General features: G+C 36.9%; 1 protein-coding gene across 3 annotated transcripts in view; it reads left to right on the forward strand.

The window, feature by feature from the left end:
- LOC125458306 (peroxisome proliferator-activated receptor gamma coactivator 1-alpha-like) overlaps positions 1–18,166 on the forward strand; it is a 140,901-nt gene extending 122,735 nt beyond the window's left edge. For 2 of the 3 annotated variants that reach the window (XM_048543490.2, XM_048543488.2), the window contains 9 exons: positions 1,220–1,342; positions 2,461–3,832; positions 5,265–5,304; positions 5,506–5,579; positions 6,460–7,312; positions 11,505–11,601; positions 15,626–15,747; positions 15,876–16,027; positions 16,898–18,166. In XM_048543490.2, coding sequence (XP_048399447.1) covers positions 1,220–1,342; positions 2,461–3,832; positions 5,265–5,304; positions 5,506–5,579; positions 6,460–7,312; positions 11,505–11,601; positions 15,626–15,747; positions 15,876–16,027; positions 16,898–17,001 — 2,937 coding nt within the window. In that variant the 3' untranslated portion in view covers positions 17,002–18,166. The remainder of the gene's footprint in view (positions 1–1,219; positions 1,343–2,460; positions 3,833–5,264; positions 5,305–5,505; positions 5,580–6,459; positions 7,313–11,504; positions 11,602–15,625; positions 15,748–15,875; positions 16,028–16,897) is intronic. The other variant, XM_048543491.2, reaches the window with a different exon arrangement.
- The last annotated feature ends 2,635 nt before the right edge of the window (positions 18,167–20,801 follow it).

Here is a 20,801-nt window from a genome sequence, read left to right on the forward strand (position 1 = left end):
TTTTATGCCATCCACAGCTTTGCTCTAGTTTCTATTTTAATTGGATAAGGAGGCAATGGCCGATTATCACTAGACTATTAATCCAGTGATGTAGCTTCAAATGCTGCCATAGCAGATAGTGGAATTTGAATTCAAATCAAATCTGGAATTATAAGTCTAATGATGACTATGACACCATTGTCAACTGTCAGGAAAAACCCTGGTTTGCTAATATTTCTTCATGAAGGAAACTGCTGTCCTTACCTGGTCTGACCAACGTGTGACTCCAGATCCACAGCAATGTGGTTGGTTCTGAAGTCCTGTCTGAGGAAATTCTGTGGAATTAGACTGGCCTAGTCAATAGTACCAACATCCTGTGAATAAATTAAGAAAAATGAGACTGTTCAGCTTTATTTCACAAGAGTGAATTTTTCTGCCAACACTGTTAAACCAGAAGCAGCTCTTGTATGAAAGCAAGACTTTTCGTTTTTGTTTTCTGAGTAAATTTTTTGCCTATTTTCTTTTAAAAAATAGTTCATGAAAAAAAGAGTCAGAATTTTCAAAGGATGCCAAAAATAGTGAATGTTTGGACGTAATAAAAAATGCTGGAAAATCTCAGCAGGTCAGGCAGCCTCTGTGTGGAGCTTCCAAATTAACATTTTAGTTTGATAATCTTTCAGACCAGTTCTGATGTTGAGGTTTTCCAGCATTTTTTGTTCTTGTTTCAGATTTCCTGCATCCGCAGTATTTGCTTTTGAAATACTTTGGCATATTGGCTGTGGAATAGGCTAATCAGAGGATTCAGGTGATTCCATTAATCATGTCAATGCATGAGCAGTTTATAACCTGTCATCTGAAGTGTGAGATTAGATTATAGTTTTTTTTAATATGTTGCTCCCTGGTGTCTATTATTATTTATAATACAGAATGTTTCAATTTCATTCTGTTTTTGGTCAGCTTTTGTGTCATCAGCAGCTGTTAGGACAGTCACCAACTGTCAATATATTCCATTTCTTTGATGTGCTTTGACATTCATGCGAGTGGATTGGCGATTATGCCATCATTACTGCAGGTTTATTAAGACCCAGTCTGTAGTCAATCTCTGTCCAATATCTGTTACAAAGATCTAACACTAAGAAAGCAGAAATTCTACAATATACATTTCTATTACAGTTTTTGTTTATAAATGAAATTTGTGTTAAACTTGTGATGTAATATTTTGACATATACTTTTTGATAGTTAAGGAAACTCCTTCTGGCTCCACAAAATGTCCAGTTAAACTATGAGCGACAAAAGAGAACCAATACAACACAAAACGCGTCCAGTAACCACAAGTCAAAAGCACATCGCCCTTCTATCAAGGTATTATTCCCTTACAGAACATTGCATGTATCTTTGCAGATAAAGCTAGTTTTTGGTTTGTATTATTTAATTATTAGTTATGCCTTTTTCTGAGCTACATGAACTATTACTGAACTAATGTAATGGATTTTGAATGCTTTCTCTTAGCTTCGATCCTGGTAGGATGTTTTTAGCACTAATTTAATTCACACTTGAAGGAGCGGTGAATCACAAATGCGACTCCAGTAGAGAAATATTTAACTGGAGGAAAAAGATACAAAGTTTCCTTTGATGTCTCAGTTGATTTGCATTTTGTCTAATTGATATTTTGCAGAGTTGCAAACATCCAGAAGCCTCCAGCTTTAATTTCTGGCCAGATTGCAGCCAGGACAATGCTATTGATACCATATCAGTGGGTTAGGGAGGGGAAAAGTCTGCTAAAAATTTGATTGGACAGCATACCCTTGTTGGATTGTTATGAAGGTGTGGACATTGGGTGTGAAGACTCCACGGACAGAATTTTATGGTCCACAGCCAGCAGCTTAGCAGATGTGTTGGGGGGTGATTTCCCACCTGAGGTTGTGACCCACTCACCTGAACTGATGGTCCCAAAATGGCTATTTATTGGTTGTTTCCTTGCCCAGCCTCAGTTCTAAGATTGACAGTTAAGGGTTCAGGGATTCCTAGCTGGTTAACCTGCTAGAATCTCAAACAGGACATTAATGGGTGGTAAAGTGCTTACTTCATGGGCCCTCCTTCCATGGAAGCTGAAGGAAGTCTTCTGCACAACTGCAACCAACAAATAAAATTTATAATATTACTATGAGCATATAGTGAATAAATAACATTGGCATCATGCTGTCACCCACTACGTCTTCAGATGGCAGAACAAAAAGTCTTGCCTGTGAGGAAATAGCATGTAGAGTCTCCATTCCCATATGGATGAGGTACTAAATATCTTTTGATGAAAATTTGCTGTTATTGTTATTGTAATGTATTATTGTTTTTTGAATTACTAAGATGAAGAGAGCTGAAAATTTTATTAGAAAAATGAAGTGTGTAAAGATTCAGTTTTAATGACCTGATCTGCTTGGCTTTTACTGTACTCTGATCCTCTCTTTGTCTTGTTTAATAAAAAGGTTGAAGGCCCACAGGGCAGTAAGCCACACAGCACCTGTCAACGTCAGCATCGAACGTTCACAGAGTTACACAAGCACCTGACATCAACTACCTGTCCTTCCCTGTTTAAAACAGATGATTCCATACTCACTAAAAAAGACCAAAGCAGTCCAGTGTGGACTTCGCAGTATCACCAGTCACATCACCCGCAAGGTGAGAGTGAGGATGATGGTGATGTTGATGACGATTGTGTTAATGATGGTGCTAACAAAGAATTGGATTGCTTCAATGATGGGAATGGGGAACACAAACAAGGACAAAACATTCTACAAAATGGCACATCTTGCTTTGCAGCCAATAAGCCGGAAGATGTGGTGGCATCAGCAAAAGGCAGTTGGACAAAAAGCTCTCAGTTTACCACGGAAACAGAATTGCGTTCAGTAATTGAGCTTATCAAGTACATGCACACATATTGTCTTCCACCTAGAAAATATCTGGTAGACATGACTGAACAGAGTGGTAGCTGCAATGCTAATTGTAAAAAGCTAAACAGTGACTGCTCTCTGCACGAACTTATAAAACCCAGTGTAGACAATCAAAAACTCTCAAATTCCTTAAAGTCAAATGTCAGTCCGGGGCTTGGAAGGAACACTCCAGATATTCGCAAATGGAATATAAGAGCGCTTTCCAAGAGTTCTATTCTAAGGCAGCTATTGGAAAATAATATTGCTTTAGACGTGAGCAAACCTTATAGACTTCATAATCCTTTGTATCCTGTTTACACTCACTCACCTAGTCAAGTTGAGGCTGTTCTACCTCTGATAGTGTCCCAGAATGAATGTGATTGTACTTATTGTACTGAAACCATCAAATGCACACTGGAGAAGCACAGAAAGAAATGCAGTAAGAGCAGGGCTGCTAGAACAGGGGGCACAGCAAGAAAACAAGGAAATACATGCCTTGCGGTTCGACGCTCATTGAGATTGAACCCTCAGGCTAATGAGGTACTGAACTATGATTTAGAGTCAGCTTCAGGTGGAAGTTTGACTAGAGTAGATTTGAAGAGAACTGTAAAGGAGCCTGGGTCTGTGAATGTGCAGACAATGTTCAATGAGGAAGAGAAGGAGCAAGTAGTAGAAATTGAGATAGATCATTCTGGACAGCAACTCTGTGACAGTGGTGCGAGCATTGTGCTAGATGACCAGCGGCATCTACAATCCTGTAATCAAGTGCGATGGACTGAGGAGAACAACAATGAAGAAAGTTCGTTTATTCCTGACCTTCCCATGGTTCCATGCTCTAATATAGTTGAGGACCACCAAGCCTTCACTGCACAGGACTTCCCATTTTATGAAATCAAGATGCAAGAAACCAGGACTAGCAGAAAGCTAGGTAATCCTGTTTAGCCTATCTGCTTAATTCTTTGCAATAATTATACAAAACTATGCCCCTGAGCCTCTTTCAAAGCTTATTATAACATGACTGCAGTCTTTTGGAAAATTACAATCATTTTCATTAACACAAAGTTTAACCCTATAACCATTCTCAGGTCTGTTTATTCTTACTATTGTATTACATACTGTGGAGAGAATTCTCTGCTGGTTGCTTGTTACAATGATCTGATTTGCTTTTTCGCTTTCATTCTGTAGTGAGAATACCAAGAAATAGCATCTTCTTTCAAAATGTTAATTTAATTCAACTCTTTAATACTTAACCGGAATAGCTAAGATTATTTTTAAATATTCTCCAGCATCAGCAGTTCATATTATTTCTATTTTTAAATAAGCTGTTTTATGTTGCTGCTGTAATTAAAAAAAAAACAGTATATCAGTACTGGATGTTTTAACTACATTTTTCCACCTCACACCTATTTCTGTGTAGGAACATCTTGAAGATGAGTCTTCTACCCATCCCCAGGTTCCTGTGACTCCCTGATTGAAATTCTTCCAGTACTGGCTTTCAACCTTGATTTTTTTTTCCCTCCATTATGTTGCTTGAAATTGTTGAAGTACCAACTGATAATTACCAATTTCAGTAGAACAGGTTACAAATCCTATTCCTGTTTGTCTGTTAAAGAAATAGTTAGCTAAATATAGAGTATGAAATGCAGCGATGTGGAGTAATCAGGGCAAAGTACCAAACAGGATATAAAGATGTGGTAGCCATTTTAAGTGTTGTGGGTAGAAAACCCTAAATCTTTCCATTTGCCTAATCATGCATTGGCAGAAAGTGATGAGTAAACAGCAACTTTAGGTATTTCCAATTTTAAAATCATAAAGCAGCATCAAAATAAACTATTCTTGATCATATTTTATAAGCTATGTGTATAGGAAGAGTCACTTTCCAGAGGTAAATTGGAGTGCAAGTTTTACAGAACCATAGTTTGATCAACGTGATGTATTTATGTACTAAGACAAAGTCTCCTACTTAAAAGGGGCCATCTTAAGTTAGATTACTTTTTTCCAATAAAAATTTGATCATAATCATCCTTCAAAAATTATTCATTCAATTCAACTGAGGAATAATTTGAATCTGTAATTCTTTTGTTATAAATGAATGATTCCAATTGGTGCCTATCCTCATCTCTATCCAAGTTCGATATCTTGTTTTCATTCTGTCTTAAAATCTTATCAATTTCCTTTTTATTATTGTGTATTTTTATTTTTATTGAAGCTTGCTTTTTAATTATGATCTGATATAAAACTTTGAGGTTGAAAATTATCATCTAAAAAGTCTTAATTCTCTATACCAAATAGTCAAATGATTTACAGAATAGCAACAGGTTACACTATAATTGACATTTTTTAAACGTTTATCTTTGCAGCCAAACCTACAAGCTTGTTACTGAGTCCAGAGTCTGAAAGGTAGGTGATACTCAGTATGGTGTTAGGATTCAGCAGATGCAAAATCCAACCTGGCTTTTACAGTTTGAATCCTTTTATTAGAATCCCATCATTCCAAACCATTGCTTGGCTGTGTAATTTCAAGATCTGGTGTTTAGCACTTTTAATATGTCATTTTAAGTTTTATTATAGTTTCATTGATCTTATTTTTCCTATTTTCAGTGACTCCAAAGATTCCCCTCTTGAGAGCAAACCCTTTGAACAAAGCCTGAGTGTAGAACTGTGTGGAACTGCTGGTAAGGATATAGTCTTACAACTGACACCATTACTATTCAGATAAGAACCTGTTTGCCTCAGACTGGTTCAGGAGAGAGAAGAATTTTATAAAATATTGAAGTTTCTTCAATGACACTTGTTTTCAGCTAAACCAAATATATTGTCCACACATCTTTAAAGATAAAACAAATTAAAGGCAAGAGAAGAACCAATCTTTCATATTCACAAGAAATACATGTTTGTTTGGAAATATTGTCACTTTTTTGTATTCTTCTCATTACTCCACACACCTGTTGAAGAGGTTTTATGCTGACACAAATAACTTCAGAAATTTCTGGCTTCATTTCAATATCCGCCTCACCTTTACAAAGATAAAGATAACAAAAACGTTGAGTCAATCTTACAGTACGTTTTTCATAGTTTTGAGGTCTGTAATGCATTTGTGCTGTCAGCAGAATGCTAGCAAGTAGACTGCATCTACTTTATCGATAGACACAAGCAGAATATTAAATGTTTTAAGTGAATTTGCTTGTTCACTCTGGCTCTGGGCTTTTATGTGTTTTTTTATGACATTGAGTCAATATGAATGAGATAATTTAGATGCATTTCTGATGTGCTTTCAAATCTGAGAAGCATATTCCAGAGGTGCATTGGGGAATACTGTGAAAGTGCTTAGCCATGAAGTTGTATTCAATTGATGTAGCAATGTAGGAAAAAAAAATTTTGCCTGTTCCCCATATTTTCCTTCAGAGCATTATACAGTGTGGTGGTTATGTGCTAAAGAATTTCAAGCACCTAGATGCGGTATTGATGGAATGAAACACTTTCCTTTATGCCACACAAAATAACGACAATTATTTTATATTAACGAGTACCAATGTTAGATCTTTTGTTCTCTAGGACTTACACCTCCAACTACTCCACCACATAAAACAACTCGCGATGATCCTTTCAAGACATCAATAAAGACTGAATCATCTGTTGACAACAGAATTAACCAATTACCATCAAAAGATCATTGGAGTTCTTTGTCAAAAAGTGCTGTTAATAAACACCCAGAGCAAACTGAGCTCTATGCTTATCTTAGCAAAGCCACAGTTACCCCCATTCAAATGGAAGGCAAAAAAGTTAAAAGGTCATACACTAGATGCTTCGGTGATCATGATTACTGTCAATTGTATAGGTCAGAGACTGAAATTGAAAGAAATATTTTGAGACTTTATGAACTTCCAAACTCCAATGGTCAACAGAATGTAAAGGAAAAACATGACAATTATTCACTTTACAATGAAAAGAGACAGAAGATGTCTCCCATTCCAAACCTCGGACTTAATTGTGAGAAAGTAGAGATGAGCAAAGAGCTTCCAGTTCAAAGCAGCAATAAGAAATCAATGAAAGACCAAGAGATAAGAGCCAAATTATTCAAGCACTTTGGTTATCCAAAAGAAGCCATCACTGATGAGGAGAAGCAGCATATGATTGAAGACACTGATTGTGATCTTAAGAAACGCTGCTGTTATTCAGATATAAAGCTACAAACTTGGGTGAAGAAGCCTGACACCAGTTCAAGGGCTTTGTCACCAACCATTGCCTTGCATAAACAATCCAAGTCACTGCCAAAGGACCCTTTGCATCCTCAAGAGCATCAATTAGACAGGGAACGAACAAAGACCTACACTAACCAACAACGCAAAGCATCATTTGGATCTTCACGCACACAATCCAGGTTTGCAGTGAAAAGGGAATCTGCCAGGTAGGATATTCAAAGTATGAACTTGGAAAAACATAAGACCATAAAGTTTGGACCAAGAATAGGTCATTTAGTTCATCAAGTATACAACATCGTAGCATACCCTTGCACCCCAATCTTTACCAGTTGATCTCCTACTTTGAAAAGTATTGTTCCATTCCACCCACAGTTAAAAGGAAATCAAATCATACTGTTGACGTTTGTGATAAAATTAATCCACTAGTGCAAAAGATCCAAACTTCCCTGGAAATCAGTTTGACACATCCATCATTCTATGGGCTTGATGTGGTTGTTGCAGAGATGTGGTTGGCGGGTGGGTGGGAAAGGGAATGGGTTTGAGGGGAAGGGTAGTTTTCTTGAATCTTTGATTTCAATTAAGCCTCATCTCCAGACTCTCACTCCCTGGATTCTCTTTCCTCCCTAGTTCTCCATATCTTCTGTCCTTTAATACCAAGTCCATAATTAATCTTTTCAACTGACCTGAACCCATCCCCGTAATCACTAGTCAGTGTACACCCTGAGCCTGCAGCCCTGTCTCCGCTTTGCCCCTTGCTGTTCTCCAGATATCTAGCAGCTAGCTGGCCCTGCATCCAGGCACCCCTTAGCTTAGACTGACCCTCTGATTGTAAGAGGGTAATGTTGCAAAGCCAAAGCCACTTTGTGGTCACAGCTGGTGAAATCAGGAAGAGTGGTAATGTCAGTTGCAGGAGGCAATCTACAGCAGCAGAGTTCTCCCAGCTGCCAGCAGTAATACCTGGGAAATCCACAACACATTTTGAGGAACATCTGAGTATTCCAAATGGCTTACTACTCTATACCCATATTGTAAAGTCACAATCTACATCCATATGTGATAGACTTTGAGTTATGTGTTTGCCACTTGTTACTAACCTGTCATTTGGAAATACATTCCAGTGTTTGCGTGAGAGACATGAACAAATACATATTGGCTACTTTATTATGGAATTTTACAGCATAGAGAGCATTAAGTTAACAATGCCTGCCTCAGCTCTCAGGTGCCATCTACAACTGCGTTCCTACTCTTCATCTGTACTTTTTATGTCCTTTTTATTTTTGTATTGCAAGTAGCTACTCTTCCATAATCTGTTATTAATCCTGTTTCCATCATTCTTTTAGATAGGGCTTCCCGTCCTTAGCCACTTTTTCTTTACAGTAACATATGCTTCCTTGCTATTGCTGATAATAAATTTATGCCCTGCTATTAAGTCACCAACTCATGAAAAATGTTTCTCCATAATTTAATATATTAAAACACTTGTAATACATTTTCTCCATCCTAAAGCTCCATTCTAGCCTTTAGTGCAGAAGATTTCACAATCCTGTTGTAAGCTTTGATTCGGAAAACAGGTGTGCAAAACTTAAAAGGAAACTTTTTTAAAAGTTGCCCATCTTCTAAACACCAACATGTTTAGGTATGTAATTATACACTGTTGGAACTGGTGAGGCTCGAACCTGGATTTTTGGGCTTAGAAGTAGGGACATTACCACTGCGCCATAGGACTCTTAAAAAGTGGGTGCTTGAGCTCACTATTTGTTTAAAAATCTTCAGCAAAAGAATTGGAGCCTGAACTGAATTTGACATAATGACTGAATAGTGCTGTAGACTTGGCATCAGCAGTTAGTACAAAATATTTTATTTGTGGAAAATATGTTTCTCGATCAACAAATAACCATATCCAAATCAACCAAGTAGGGCAACTTATTTTTCTATGGTTTGTATGGCCAGACTTTATTATTCTAAGGCTCTCTTTGCTCTGATACTTCTGAAATAAGCCCATCTTCAGCTCCCACTTTGGATTTTTCTTGTGCAACGTCAGAGGAAAGTGAAACAGAAAGCTGACCTCCGCCCCAAGCACACCCCAATCTGCCCCACCTTTGGAAACACTGAGCTAGGCCTGTTGATCCAGGGAACCATGGAATAATGTTAACAACTGGGTGTTGCAGTAAGGAAAATAATTGGTGCTACTGCCTTTGTCGGGTCTCTAGTTCTTTGCACTCTCATGATCATTGTTCTCAGCCTCTCATCATTGTCTGTTCTGTTCTTAGTTTCTGTAAGGCAGAGACATTCTACGCTGTGGGATAATCCAAGCTGTTAGTGTTTATTCACTTGCAGTAGTCTGCACATTTGGTCTTGCTCATTCTTCTGTCTCTGAAACTCTTCACCATGACTACTTTCTGACATTTGGTAGTTGATCTCTCTAAATTGCATTTGATTTATTGACTTTTGAAAATAATCTTGATGGTAATTACTTACATGTAATTTGACATTTTATTTGGCTCATTAGTTTTATTGCTATTAACACAGGAGATGCTTTTCATATGGACTCATAAGCTTTTTATTCAGTTGCAGTTGACTGCCATTCTAACATTCACCTTACTTAGATTGAAGCCTGACTTTGATGCATCAAATCATAAGTGAAGTTTTATTGCATTAAAGAGTTTGAATCAGTTATTACCATACACAGAAGAAAATTAGTTCATATTCCCATTTTTTCTTCTCATGCCATTTGTCAAACTTCTGTGATGTTGCACATAGGGAAGTAAGACTTGATACAAAGTTCATGTTAGAGTAGTAGGCATGCACAGCATTGAACCAAGGTGAGTGATGAGAATACAGGTAGGAGGGGAAGAGATGGAGGAGACAAGGGGAGAGGTGGAAGTCTGAGAAGAAAATCTGAGACATGTGAGTAAGAGACATGATGGAGGAACATGGGTTAGAGAAATAAGGAACCATAAATGAGAGACTAGTGGTGTTATGGAAATGCAGAAGACAGAATGGTGAAATAAAAGTGTTTAGTGAATGCCAAAGGAGTGTGACAGACACAACAAGGAAATGGAGAGGGAAGACAGCTTAGACTGGAAAATCAAGTTGCAGTGGGAGAAGTTAGAAAAAAAATATGAAGTTATATATTACATACATGTTTTTCAGTAGGTAGTGAAGTTCATGCAACCAAAATTATGTGTAACCCTGCAGGTGTGGGGTGATGAAATGCGATGGCTATAACCAAATCAAATCTCAGAATTGATGGCATCAGGGAATGTTTAGACCCTGCCTCAGCTGTCCTGTTTGAATATTCGCGTCTGTTTTCTTATTGTGGAAGAGAAATTAGTGGACAGCCTACCTGGTGCCTCTGAGGCATTAGTGCCACTGATGAAATTGAAATTGAAATTAACCTTGTGCTACTACAATTTGTGGTTGTAAATACATAAAACAGGATCAGCTGAAAATATAACCAGTCTAAATATTTAACACAAAACAAAAATTGGCATCAGTTGAATTAGACAATCTTTTTAATGCATTTTGAAATAACTGTTGTGAGTCACCTTTTTTAAACCTTCTACGCATGTTAAAAAAACACCTGACTTGAATGCGTTGATAAGCTTTTATGTTACCCAAATTATTAAATAATCAATTCCAGACTTCACAACATTCGATTCTTTTTTTCTTCTTCCCTTCTTTCTCCCTTTCAAAGGCTGTGACTCTTGATAGGATAGTGTCCTAAGGGTGCTGATGACCTTATAACATCTGACCAAATCATTTGCACAACCTTTTGTGTGAGCTGAGGTGGTGGCTGTTGTCAGGTTATTCAACCATAATGACCATGAAAATGAAAGTTGATTGCACCCTCACCTGCTATTGGAACACTTACACACTTTGCACTCAGGCTCGAGAAGGAGAGGAAGCCTTCCAACCAACCCCCCCGCCCCCACCACAAACTTCTCATCGCCTTCCCAAATCCCTGGCAGTAAGGGAGCTGAAGTAAAATGTAATAGTCAGTTAATGCTGTGACTGTCATCGGCTCCAAGCCGTGCGTCAAACCTAGTTGCCTTTGTGTCTTTAGGTGTAAGCCACTGGGTTTGTGTGATTTTTCTTGACTGATTTTATGTACAACATCCAGTACTGTTATCATTTGTGCTACTCCAGTTAAGTGCCTTAGTTTGTCATTCTATTTGAATCGGTCATAGAACTATGCTTGATACACGATGTTTAATAAACAGATTTAAAAACTATAGCTGCTAAAAATGGCCAATGTGCCATTATCAGTGTCCAAGAGGAACAATGTTCTCTTCCTAAAATTAACATTATATGTAAGATTTATACAAGCGTATTTGTTAAAGATAATTTAAAGTTATTGTTGATAAGAAGTTATAGCTTGCACTGAAATTTCCCCAGAAATGGCTGTCAGGAGAAATATTCGTACAAGAAACAAATATGGAAGGAGGAGAACTTTGAAAAAGCAAACCAAATGAACAAAAAGAATAAAGCCATGGTGAGTACTGGACACAAAGTGCATGGAATTGAAAGTTGACTGTTTCTACACATAGATTGGAATATTCCCAACTCATGAGTTGAGTGGGCAACAGCAAGAAGTGTGGGAACATATGGTAGGATTGAAAAAAGGTTGAACAATCTTGATGTTGAGGTACAAAGCTCTGATTTTCCCCTCCCTTAATGTTCCAATGGCAAGTTCTAAATCTTGCTAATAAGTAGCAACGACCATATTTCCATCTATTTACATCTAATTAATGCCCTAAATCATCTCAGTTGTATGCAACTCTTAATTCTCCCATTCTCGGTCAAGAAACTAGACAACAACAAATTTCACCTTAAAAGTCAGAGTAGTTACCCGGCAGATCAGATTGCTACTTCCTTCTTCCCTGACAACTATATTAGACAAAGCCTCTATCTGTTTTCAGGCCCTCTGTATCTGGTGCCTTGGCTTCCTCGGTGTCGAGGATGGCCGTACTCTTGAACAGCACCATCCACCACAACCCTCGGGTACTTATCTGGAAAGTGGGATGCCAGTTTCACTTTCAGAGACATTTGTATGTCAGAAGGTTCCTGTACCAAAGGGACTTTTTCCCTCTCCTGCTTCATGATTTCATGAGAAAGATGCCAAAGAGGTCAATTGCATAATTAATAAGGTGAGGACTGAGACATCGTGTGTAGAAAATGGCTGTGAGCCATGATGGGATACCTGCTATGAAACTATGCCAGAAAACAGCACTTAGCCTGAAAATGAGAAAATTCAGCCCATTTACTTTAGATGTGGGCTACCAGCGGGACTGGATGGAAGTCCTGCCCTAGCTCAATGTCACCAACAAGACAAGAATCCAGCCCATCATGTCTGAAACCAATATGACCCTTAATTTTCAGAACTGTCACATTTTCTAATTACAAGACTATCCCAAACAGGACTACTCAAAGGAATTGGCCATACCCTTCTCATCTACACTAGAATCAAAGAAAAGTCAAAATTGACATTTACTTGAATCATTTTTAGCAAAATTATATTATTGGGTATAGCGATCTGATTTTGCTTTACACAACCATTTTACAATAAATTAAGATAGTTATTTATAGATTCTGATTTTCCCAATATACTGAACCCATTGTAATGCATTAGTTTTACTGACACTGATTAAACCTAAATTACCATATCTACTGACAACAAGAAGGGTCACATTCCTCTCCTTTGCCCAAGTAGAATTTGTGTTTGGGTCTCTAATGTTTAAATCCTTTGCATCAATGGTCCCAGCTTTAATCTCAGCACCAACAAGAGACACATGCTGCATTTAGATAGTAATTGGCTGTGGCACTGATCTCGTTTCTATGCACATTCATTATTAATTTATGGGCACTTAACAAATCCATTCATGTCAGTTAAGGATGGTGTTAGCATTACTAATTCTGGATTTACCAAAATTTATTTTAATTATGTTTCTCTGAAGCACAGGTGTTTTATGTGAGCATTTAAAAAATATTTTAATTTTTTTTTAAGCTCTCACCATTATTTTGTGCTGTAGAGTTCCAAATAATGGACATAACTCTCAGCAATCAGCTGCACATATTTCTTGGATAGATCTGCAATCATTCATTTATGCCAACTAGCTTAATAGCTTCAAATAATACATCCTGGCAAAGGTGATCCTTCAGAAATGGCATGGATGATGAGCTGGGACATAATAATGGGTTTGGAAATTAAGGAAAAACATATACACAGTTCTTTCATTTGTATAAATAATAAATGGTCAAAAGACTGAAAGTAGTGCTGGTGGCACTAGATAATCTTGTTTTTCAGGAGCATTCAAGGTTTTGCCAGCCAGGAGTAAAATTGTCACTTAAAACACAGTTCTAATAACACTACTTATTTTAAAAATAATTTTAAAGTGAAAAACATCATTTTATAATTCCAACAGACTAAACAAGCCATCATAGCAACAATTTTAATTTATATATTGGGTACAACTTATTAAAATATTCCAAATTGCTTCACAGGAATGTTTTCAAATAAAGTTTGGCCTCAAACCACATTAGCAAGTGTTAGGACAGATGAATTTGCTTAAAGAGATAAATTTTAAGGTCTGAAAGAAGAGAGAGGATTAAGGAAGGAACTTCTGAGCTTCAGCTCTCGGCAGCTAAAATCACAACTGCTAATGATGCATGATTAAAGTTCAGATACACAAGTTTTCTTTTAATTTATTCAAGTGATGAAGGCATCCTTGGCTAGGCTGGCATTTATTGCCCATCCCTGATTGCCTGGGGGCTGAAAAGAGGCAGCCACATTGCTGTGGATTTGGAATCACATGTAGTCCAGACAAGGTAGGGGTGGCAATTTCCTTCCCTAAATGACATTAGTGAACCAGATGGGATTTTCTGACAATGGAGAAAGGATAATTGACTCTTACGTTCCAGATTTTTATTGAATTAAAATTCCATTGCCTGCCATGGTGGGATTCAAACCCAAGTCCTCAGAACATTACCTGGGTCTCTGGGTTAACAGTCCAGCCATAATACCACTAGGTCATTGCCTAGTAAACAGAACTGAAGAACTACAGAGATATGGAAGGATTGTAGGTTTTACAGTGGTACAGAAATGTGGAGCCAGTCATGAAAGGATTTGATGCAAGTTTTCAAATCGAGGAGCTGCCAAATTGGGTTTCAGTGGTGGCTAGCAAACCCAATGGTGATGGGTGATTGGGTCTTTGGCAGGATTTTCCCTTCTACCAAAGTGGCGGGTCCGGTGGCAGGAAGGGCAAAAAAATGGGGCAGCTTGACACTGGAGAAGCACCGAACCCCTTCCCCAACCCCCACTTCAGCAATTAGATACTGGACAGGAAGGTACATGATAGATTAATGACCAATTAAAGAACATCAGCACATCTCTAGCCCAGTTACCAGCCTTTCAGACAGGGAAAACAAAATGGCCTGCTGACTAAAGTTGGAGTCTTAATTTGAGTTGGCAGTCTTAATTTACCCCCGTCAGAGTTTGCAAAGTAAATTCTTCCCCTTATCAGCCAATTCCAAAGACATACCCAGTTTAGTTAATCACTTGTTTTCACACAGTCGCTCTCCTCTCCAGTCATTCTAATTTACTCACGACTCTTCTCCCCCTTTAGTTCAATCTTGACTCCATTCACCTCAGAATTTCAAATACTCTCAATCCTAACACCTCATTCCCCTAAAATAATGCACATTTTTGCCTGAAATTTAATTTGGTTTCCTTCACTGCAATTGCTCCCCAAATACTTTGCATGACATTTCTTTATCCACCATTATAATTTAAGTATGTTTTTAAAATAACTTGGCTAAAATAGACAGAGGGATATCATATTAGCATGCTAAAAGTTCATGTTCACGGACCAAATTTGAAACTTTTCATTAGATTACTGTATTAACTAATATTTTATAAAACAGTAACAGTAAGAAAAAGATTGATCCAGTCACTGTTCTTTTATGCAAGCAGTTCGTTATATTAACTTTGAAATTTCATTAAAGTAATATTTTTCCACTCTGTTTTGGTAATTTTGATCATTTGTAAAGCTAAAGAAATGATTAATGTTTTGCGAATCAACCTGGAAATGATCTGAGATTGCTGAATAAAATTTATTATCTTTTGTTATGACTGTCCAAATTCATTTCATATAGGTCAACAATAACTTGCATTGATATGACACATTTGAAAAAACACAAAACATCCCAGTTAATTTCACGCAACAGAAAAAGAATTTTGAAAATGATCAATATGAGCTCGGTTCCCATTAAAGTTTCTGAAATGAAACCTATTGTAGACCCTGGTCTCCATTCAGCCCTTTTTAATTTATCTAGTCTCTAATCTAGATTATTAAAACAGCATAAACATGTAGATGACATGCACTACAGGAAAACAACCTGTTATTTGCTGATTAAAAAAAGAACAAAAACAATTTATTGATTTAATACAAAACATGTTAGGGAAGTGCTGAACTGAACCAGATTTTACAAACTGCATCAAATTGTATTTGCTTGTTCAGGATGAATGTCGTATTATCTATGTTGGAAAGCTAGCATGCAATATAACTCAAGCAGAACTAAAGCATCGCTTTGAAGTCTTCGGGGAGATTGAAGAATGCAGATTACTCGGTCAAGACAGGGGGTAAGTTATTATTAATAAGTGCTATACATTTCAATGCACGTTATTTTTTAACCAATGGAAGATGATGCCTGTTTTAAATTGCAAGTATTAATTTCTGTTTTAATACAAGAATGTTTTTTACAATGTAGTGACATGTACGGATACATTGCCTATCGCTACAGTGAGGATGCTGCTTTTGCTCTCAAGAATGGACACAATTTGCAGAAGCAGAATGAGCCTGCCTTGCAATTGTGCTATGGAGGACTCAGACGATTCCGGAAAGCTAGTTACACCGACCTGGGTAAGGGGGCTACCAGTCCTTGTCCGTATAATCTGTGAGAAATATAGTCTGTATTTTGAGGTGTTGATCAGAAAATGAAATATGAAGTATATCCTAGCTGAAGTGATGCCCTTATTTTGATATTCACAACTTCTTATTCCAAACTGTAATATATGAAACAATAAAATTAGCATTTGTATTTTGTCCCTCTCCTCCATTACCAAACTTCAAGATTTTCCCAATGCTTTCCGTAATTTTGGTTTAGTTGTTCAGGTGCCATTCTCCTGAAGATATTTCGGATCTGATGGAAATAGCTCTGAACAGTATTTTCAGCTTTATTTGATCTGCCTCTATTTTCTTTATTTGTTTGCATTGTTTTTAAGTGAAAGAGTTCTGCTTTCAAACCTTTGCTGTTTTGATGTCATGGTATTTTAAAATTTACAGTTTCATGGAAGTGTTTAAGGCAATACCTTGAACTACAAAGTGCTCAGAAAAATACAAATTCCTTATCAATAGATTTTGTTCATGATTCAGTAAATATTACTGTTTACAACAAGATTGGTAAGTGCATACATAATTGAGTTTAATCTACATTCAGTAAGCCTTAATGAGTAGCATTAACAAACTCCTGGGTAATTGAAAGAATGTTCTTAACCAGTAGGCTGTTGAAAGACATTGGAATGTACAATGGAAAGTTATATAGCAAACTAACCTTGTATTAAAATTATGATTTCTGTCTCAAAGATTACATTTTAGCGAGTAGTTAAAGCGTTGGAAGTGGAAACATAAGCAGAATTTGTCATTTTTAGATTCTGTTGGACATCAGTAAAATCTGCCTTAGTTTATGAAGCAGAAGTAACCCAGAACTAAAAATATCTTGTTTAATTTTAGATACCAGTGCAGAAGACCTGGAGCCTGCTCCAATTAAAAGCAAATATGACACTATGGATTTTGACAGCTTGCTGAAAGAGGCACAGAAAAGCCTGACTAGGTAACGGCCTTACATCTACTGCCTACAGAGGATGCCACAATACCTCAATCAAGGCACTTTTCATTTGTTTACCTCTGTCCAGTAGAATGGGACATTGTCCTTTTACAGTTTAACAAAAATGAAGTTTACATGAACCAAGCTGCTTCTGTCTGTGATTCTTTGGGTAGATGTCAAATGTCACAAGTTTGGGCAGTTTAGTAGAACTACTGCTCTTTGGTTGTTGTGTTCCCATAAGTATACATACAATAATAGTGGAGTTGCAGCTGTGTTCACCAATTTTAATGTCTGTAGTTTGGGATACTGTGTTAGTATAATGGGAATTGGGGTTAAACACTCGGGTGTTTTACATGTTTTATGTGCTGCATTTTAAAATGTAATAGTTTACATGTATTGAAGCGTTTTCTGTTGTAATTTATTGTGTGCTTCCATTGTTTCAACTATGCACTGTAACTGTAGCCTTGCCTTTTCAGTCCTGAAATTTCCTAACCAGAAATGTTTACATGTAATATTATAGACCTTACTATCATTATAGTGAACTAACATATCTAGGTTGACAAAGCTGTACTGTAAGTCATTGAATAGGTGCATATCAAGAGCAATTTATACCTGGGCGCATGAATGATAATTCCATTAATTGGTGGGATCATCAGAATGTTATAGCTATAGCTGATGAAAGTAAATTAATCTAAGATCATATACTGACAAAAAAAGAAGAAATTATGGTTATTATTGTTTCAGTATGTGTGCAATTCATTTAAAATGAGTGGGAAGGTATGGGGAGTTCAGATTAAGAAGCATGATTTTCTTTCAATTTTTTAATTTTTGGAACGCCTTACTAGTTTAATTACTGTTTTATAATTAGATTTTTCCAGGCAGTTAAAATATAGTCCATTTTTGGTAATCTAATGTATTTTATTTATGATCTTAAGATTGAAACTTTGGAACCTTATACCTTTCCACATCAGCTTTAAGTGTGATTAAATGAGTCTCTAGCTTCTAAGCAAATGGCATATTATGTATTTTTTAAATCATATCTTATAGTTTCCTAGAGAAGTAATTCAAATCACAAACTGTATTAAACATTATATTTTAATGTCTTGTAAATATGTTTAAACCTTCTGAAAGCCCCTTTAATGCACTTGTTTACATTAATAAAAATCGCAGAATGTAACCACACTCTTTTAACAATTGTATTTTATTTTTCAATATTTCAATGATTTGCTACTGAATATAAATAGCAATAAAATAATGTAGGAATTGATTTTTTTGGACTAGTTCAATTCTATCTAGTGGCCTATAAAACCTAATAATTAAAAGAGAAAGTTGTTTGAAAGTTGTTTCACATCCCAAGTAGGAAAAAATGGTGAAGTGCTTTCCAGCTCATGTGACATCACACAAACATTTCGACCAGTCATCTTTCTATTATAAATAAACATGGTAGCTTTTGTTTTTAATTTTGGCTATACCGTATGTTAAAGCTGTCAGACAACGGCTAAATGTCGAAAACCTGTTTGTATACTGTCATGCCAATGGGAAATAATGGCTAGCTTAGAAAATGTTGCTCTTTGTTCTTTTTGAAGCAGAGTACTTGTTTACTCTAGCGCTGTTTAGCATTCTATTACAGTTTAGAGACATATTCAAAAATATATGTAATGTGGTTACTAATGTACATATAAACATACACACCACAAATAGAAGTAGGTCACTCAGTCTTTAGTCAGCTCCACCATTCATCAAGATCATGATATATCTGTTTACTCTAAATTGCTGCCTTTCCCTTTTAACATTTCACCCCCTTGTTAACCAAGAATCTTTCTACCTAAAAAAAATTTGATGAATTCATGATGAAGTACAGTAGGATGCCCAGATCCATCTGCATTTCGAGGCTCTGCAATCCCTTTTTATTCTTTTTAAATTTTTTTAGGTTTTTTTTAATCTTCCTACCAAACTAGACACTTTTATACTTTCACATTCTACTCCATTTACCACATCTTTGCTAACTCATTTAACCTATCAATATCACTTTGCAACCTTCATTTGTCTTCTTCACCACTTATTTTCCAACCTACTTTGTGACATCAGCCAACTTAGGAACCATATCTTCCATCACTTCATTCACTGCCAGATTTTTAAATTATATCAGTTGTGGGTAAGTGCTGATCCCTGTGGCACACCACTCATTACAACTTGCCAACCAGAAAATAACCCATTTATGCCTAATCTGTTTTCTGTTAACTAGCTGATGTTCTATTCGTACTGATTTGCTACCCACTATATTCTGGGCCTATAATTTTCTGAGTTAAACTTTGATATGGCATCTAATCAAATAACTTTCTGCATCTATTGGTTTGCTTTCATTCACAGTGCATGTTGCTTCCTCAATTGTACTAATACTATTGTTAATTAACAGGGCTGTCCTACATATTTTGCTATCTTTCTGACTTTTCTAAATTTCATGTATTTTTCAATATTCAGATCCTATTATATGCCATTCCGCTGACATGATTCTGTAACTGCTATCAAATCGTAGTTATTTATTTCTGTGCATGCTAACGGTTCATCTGTTTTGTCATGAGTACAATATATATTCAGATACAAAGCCTTTAATTCTGTCCTTTTACTATTTATGTCACCCACAACTTTATCTGTTCATTTACCCTGAGATTTTTACAATATCTTTCCCTCACTGTCTGCTTATCATTTCCATATTTTATCTTTCTCTCTTGCTTTCTGTCTTCTGTATGATTTACCAAATGTTCCTAAATTTGATCTCCTCCTAGTAGTTGAAAAATACATGACTTGCAGTAACACAGGCCTAAGGACTATCTGCTTCAAGATTGCCCTAATGTAATAGATCCCATATTCCCCAGTATGTGGTGCTTGACCTCGAGTGATCCTAGCCCATTTCTACCACATCATTCTTTGAGCCATGGATTTACTTCTCTAATTTTATTTACCTTGTGCCAACTTATTCATAGCTCAGGTAATAATGCAATGATTACTACCCCTGAGCTTTTCCTTTTTAATTTAATTCCTGCCTACCTATAATTTGTCAACAGAACCTCTTTCCTATCTTTTCCTGTATCATAGATATCTACATGGACCATAGCCACTGGCTCTTTCCTCCCTTTCCAGCAAGTCTCTTTCCAGCCCTAAAAAGACATCAGGACCCTGTCGCTGGGCAGGCAATGCAATCATGCACACTCTTGCTCTTAGCCACAGAAAACTGTGTATGTCCTTCGCATACTGTCATTCATCACCTCTATATTCCTACTAGCTCCCCTGCTTGAATGACCTCCAGTAACATGCCATGCCTCTGCCTCCAATTTTGCCTGCAAAGGCTGCAGGAACATCAAACCTGTTGACAAATTACAAAGGCTCAGATTCCTGCGCTCCCACCCCTTAACTGCCGCCCTGACAGTCTCTCACTTCTGCCCCTAAACACTGACCTAATCAGTAGGCCTCATCATGAGGGATGTGGCCATCTCCTACAATATAATGTCCAGCAAATTTGCTTCTTCTCTAATGTAATACAATGTCTGCAGCACAGCCTAAAGCTCATAAACCCTGAGCCAAAATTCCTGCAGTTGCAGACACTTGCTACAAACATATTTGCCCTGGATCACACCAGTGCTCACAAGCTCCCACATTTTGCAGTCATACAACATCACCAGCCCTGCCTTTAAGTGTCAATTAATGTATTATTCCATTTATAATTACTAATCCCTACTCACTCACTACTTGCCTACCAATTTCCCTGTGATGACACACTTTTGTTTGTTTCTTTCTTTTAAAACAAATGCT

Source organism: Stegostoma tigrinum, chromosome 13 (genome assembly GCF_030684315.1).
Source record: "Stegostoma tigrinum isolate sSteTig4 chromosome 13, sSteTig4.hap1, whole genome shotgun sequence".
NCBI classification, from domain to species: Eukaryota; Metazoa; Chordata; class Chondrichthyes; order Orectolobiformes; family Stegostomatidae; genus Stegostoma; species Stegostoma tigrinum.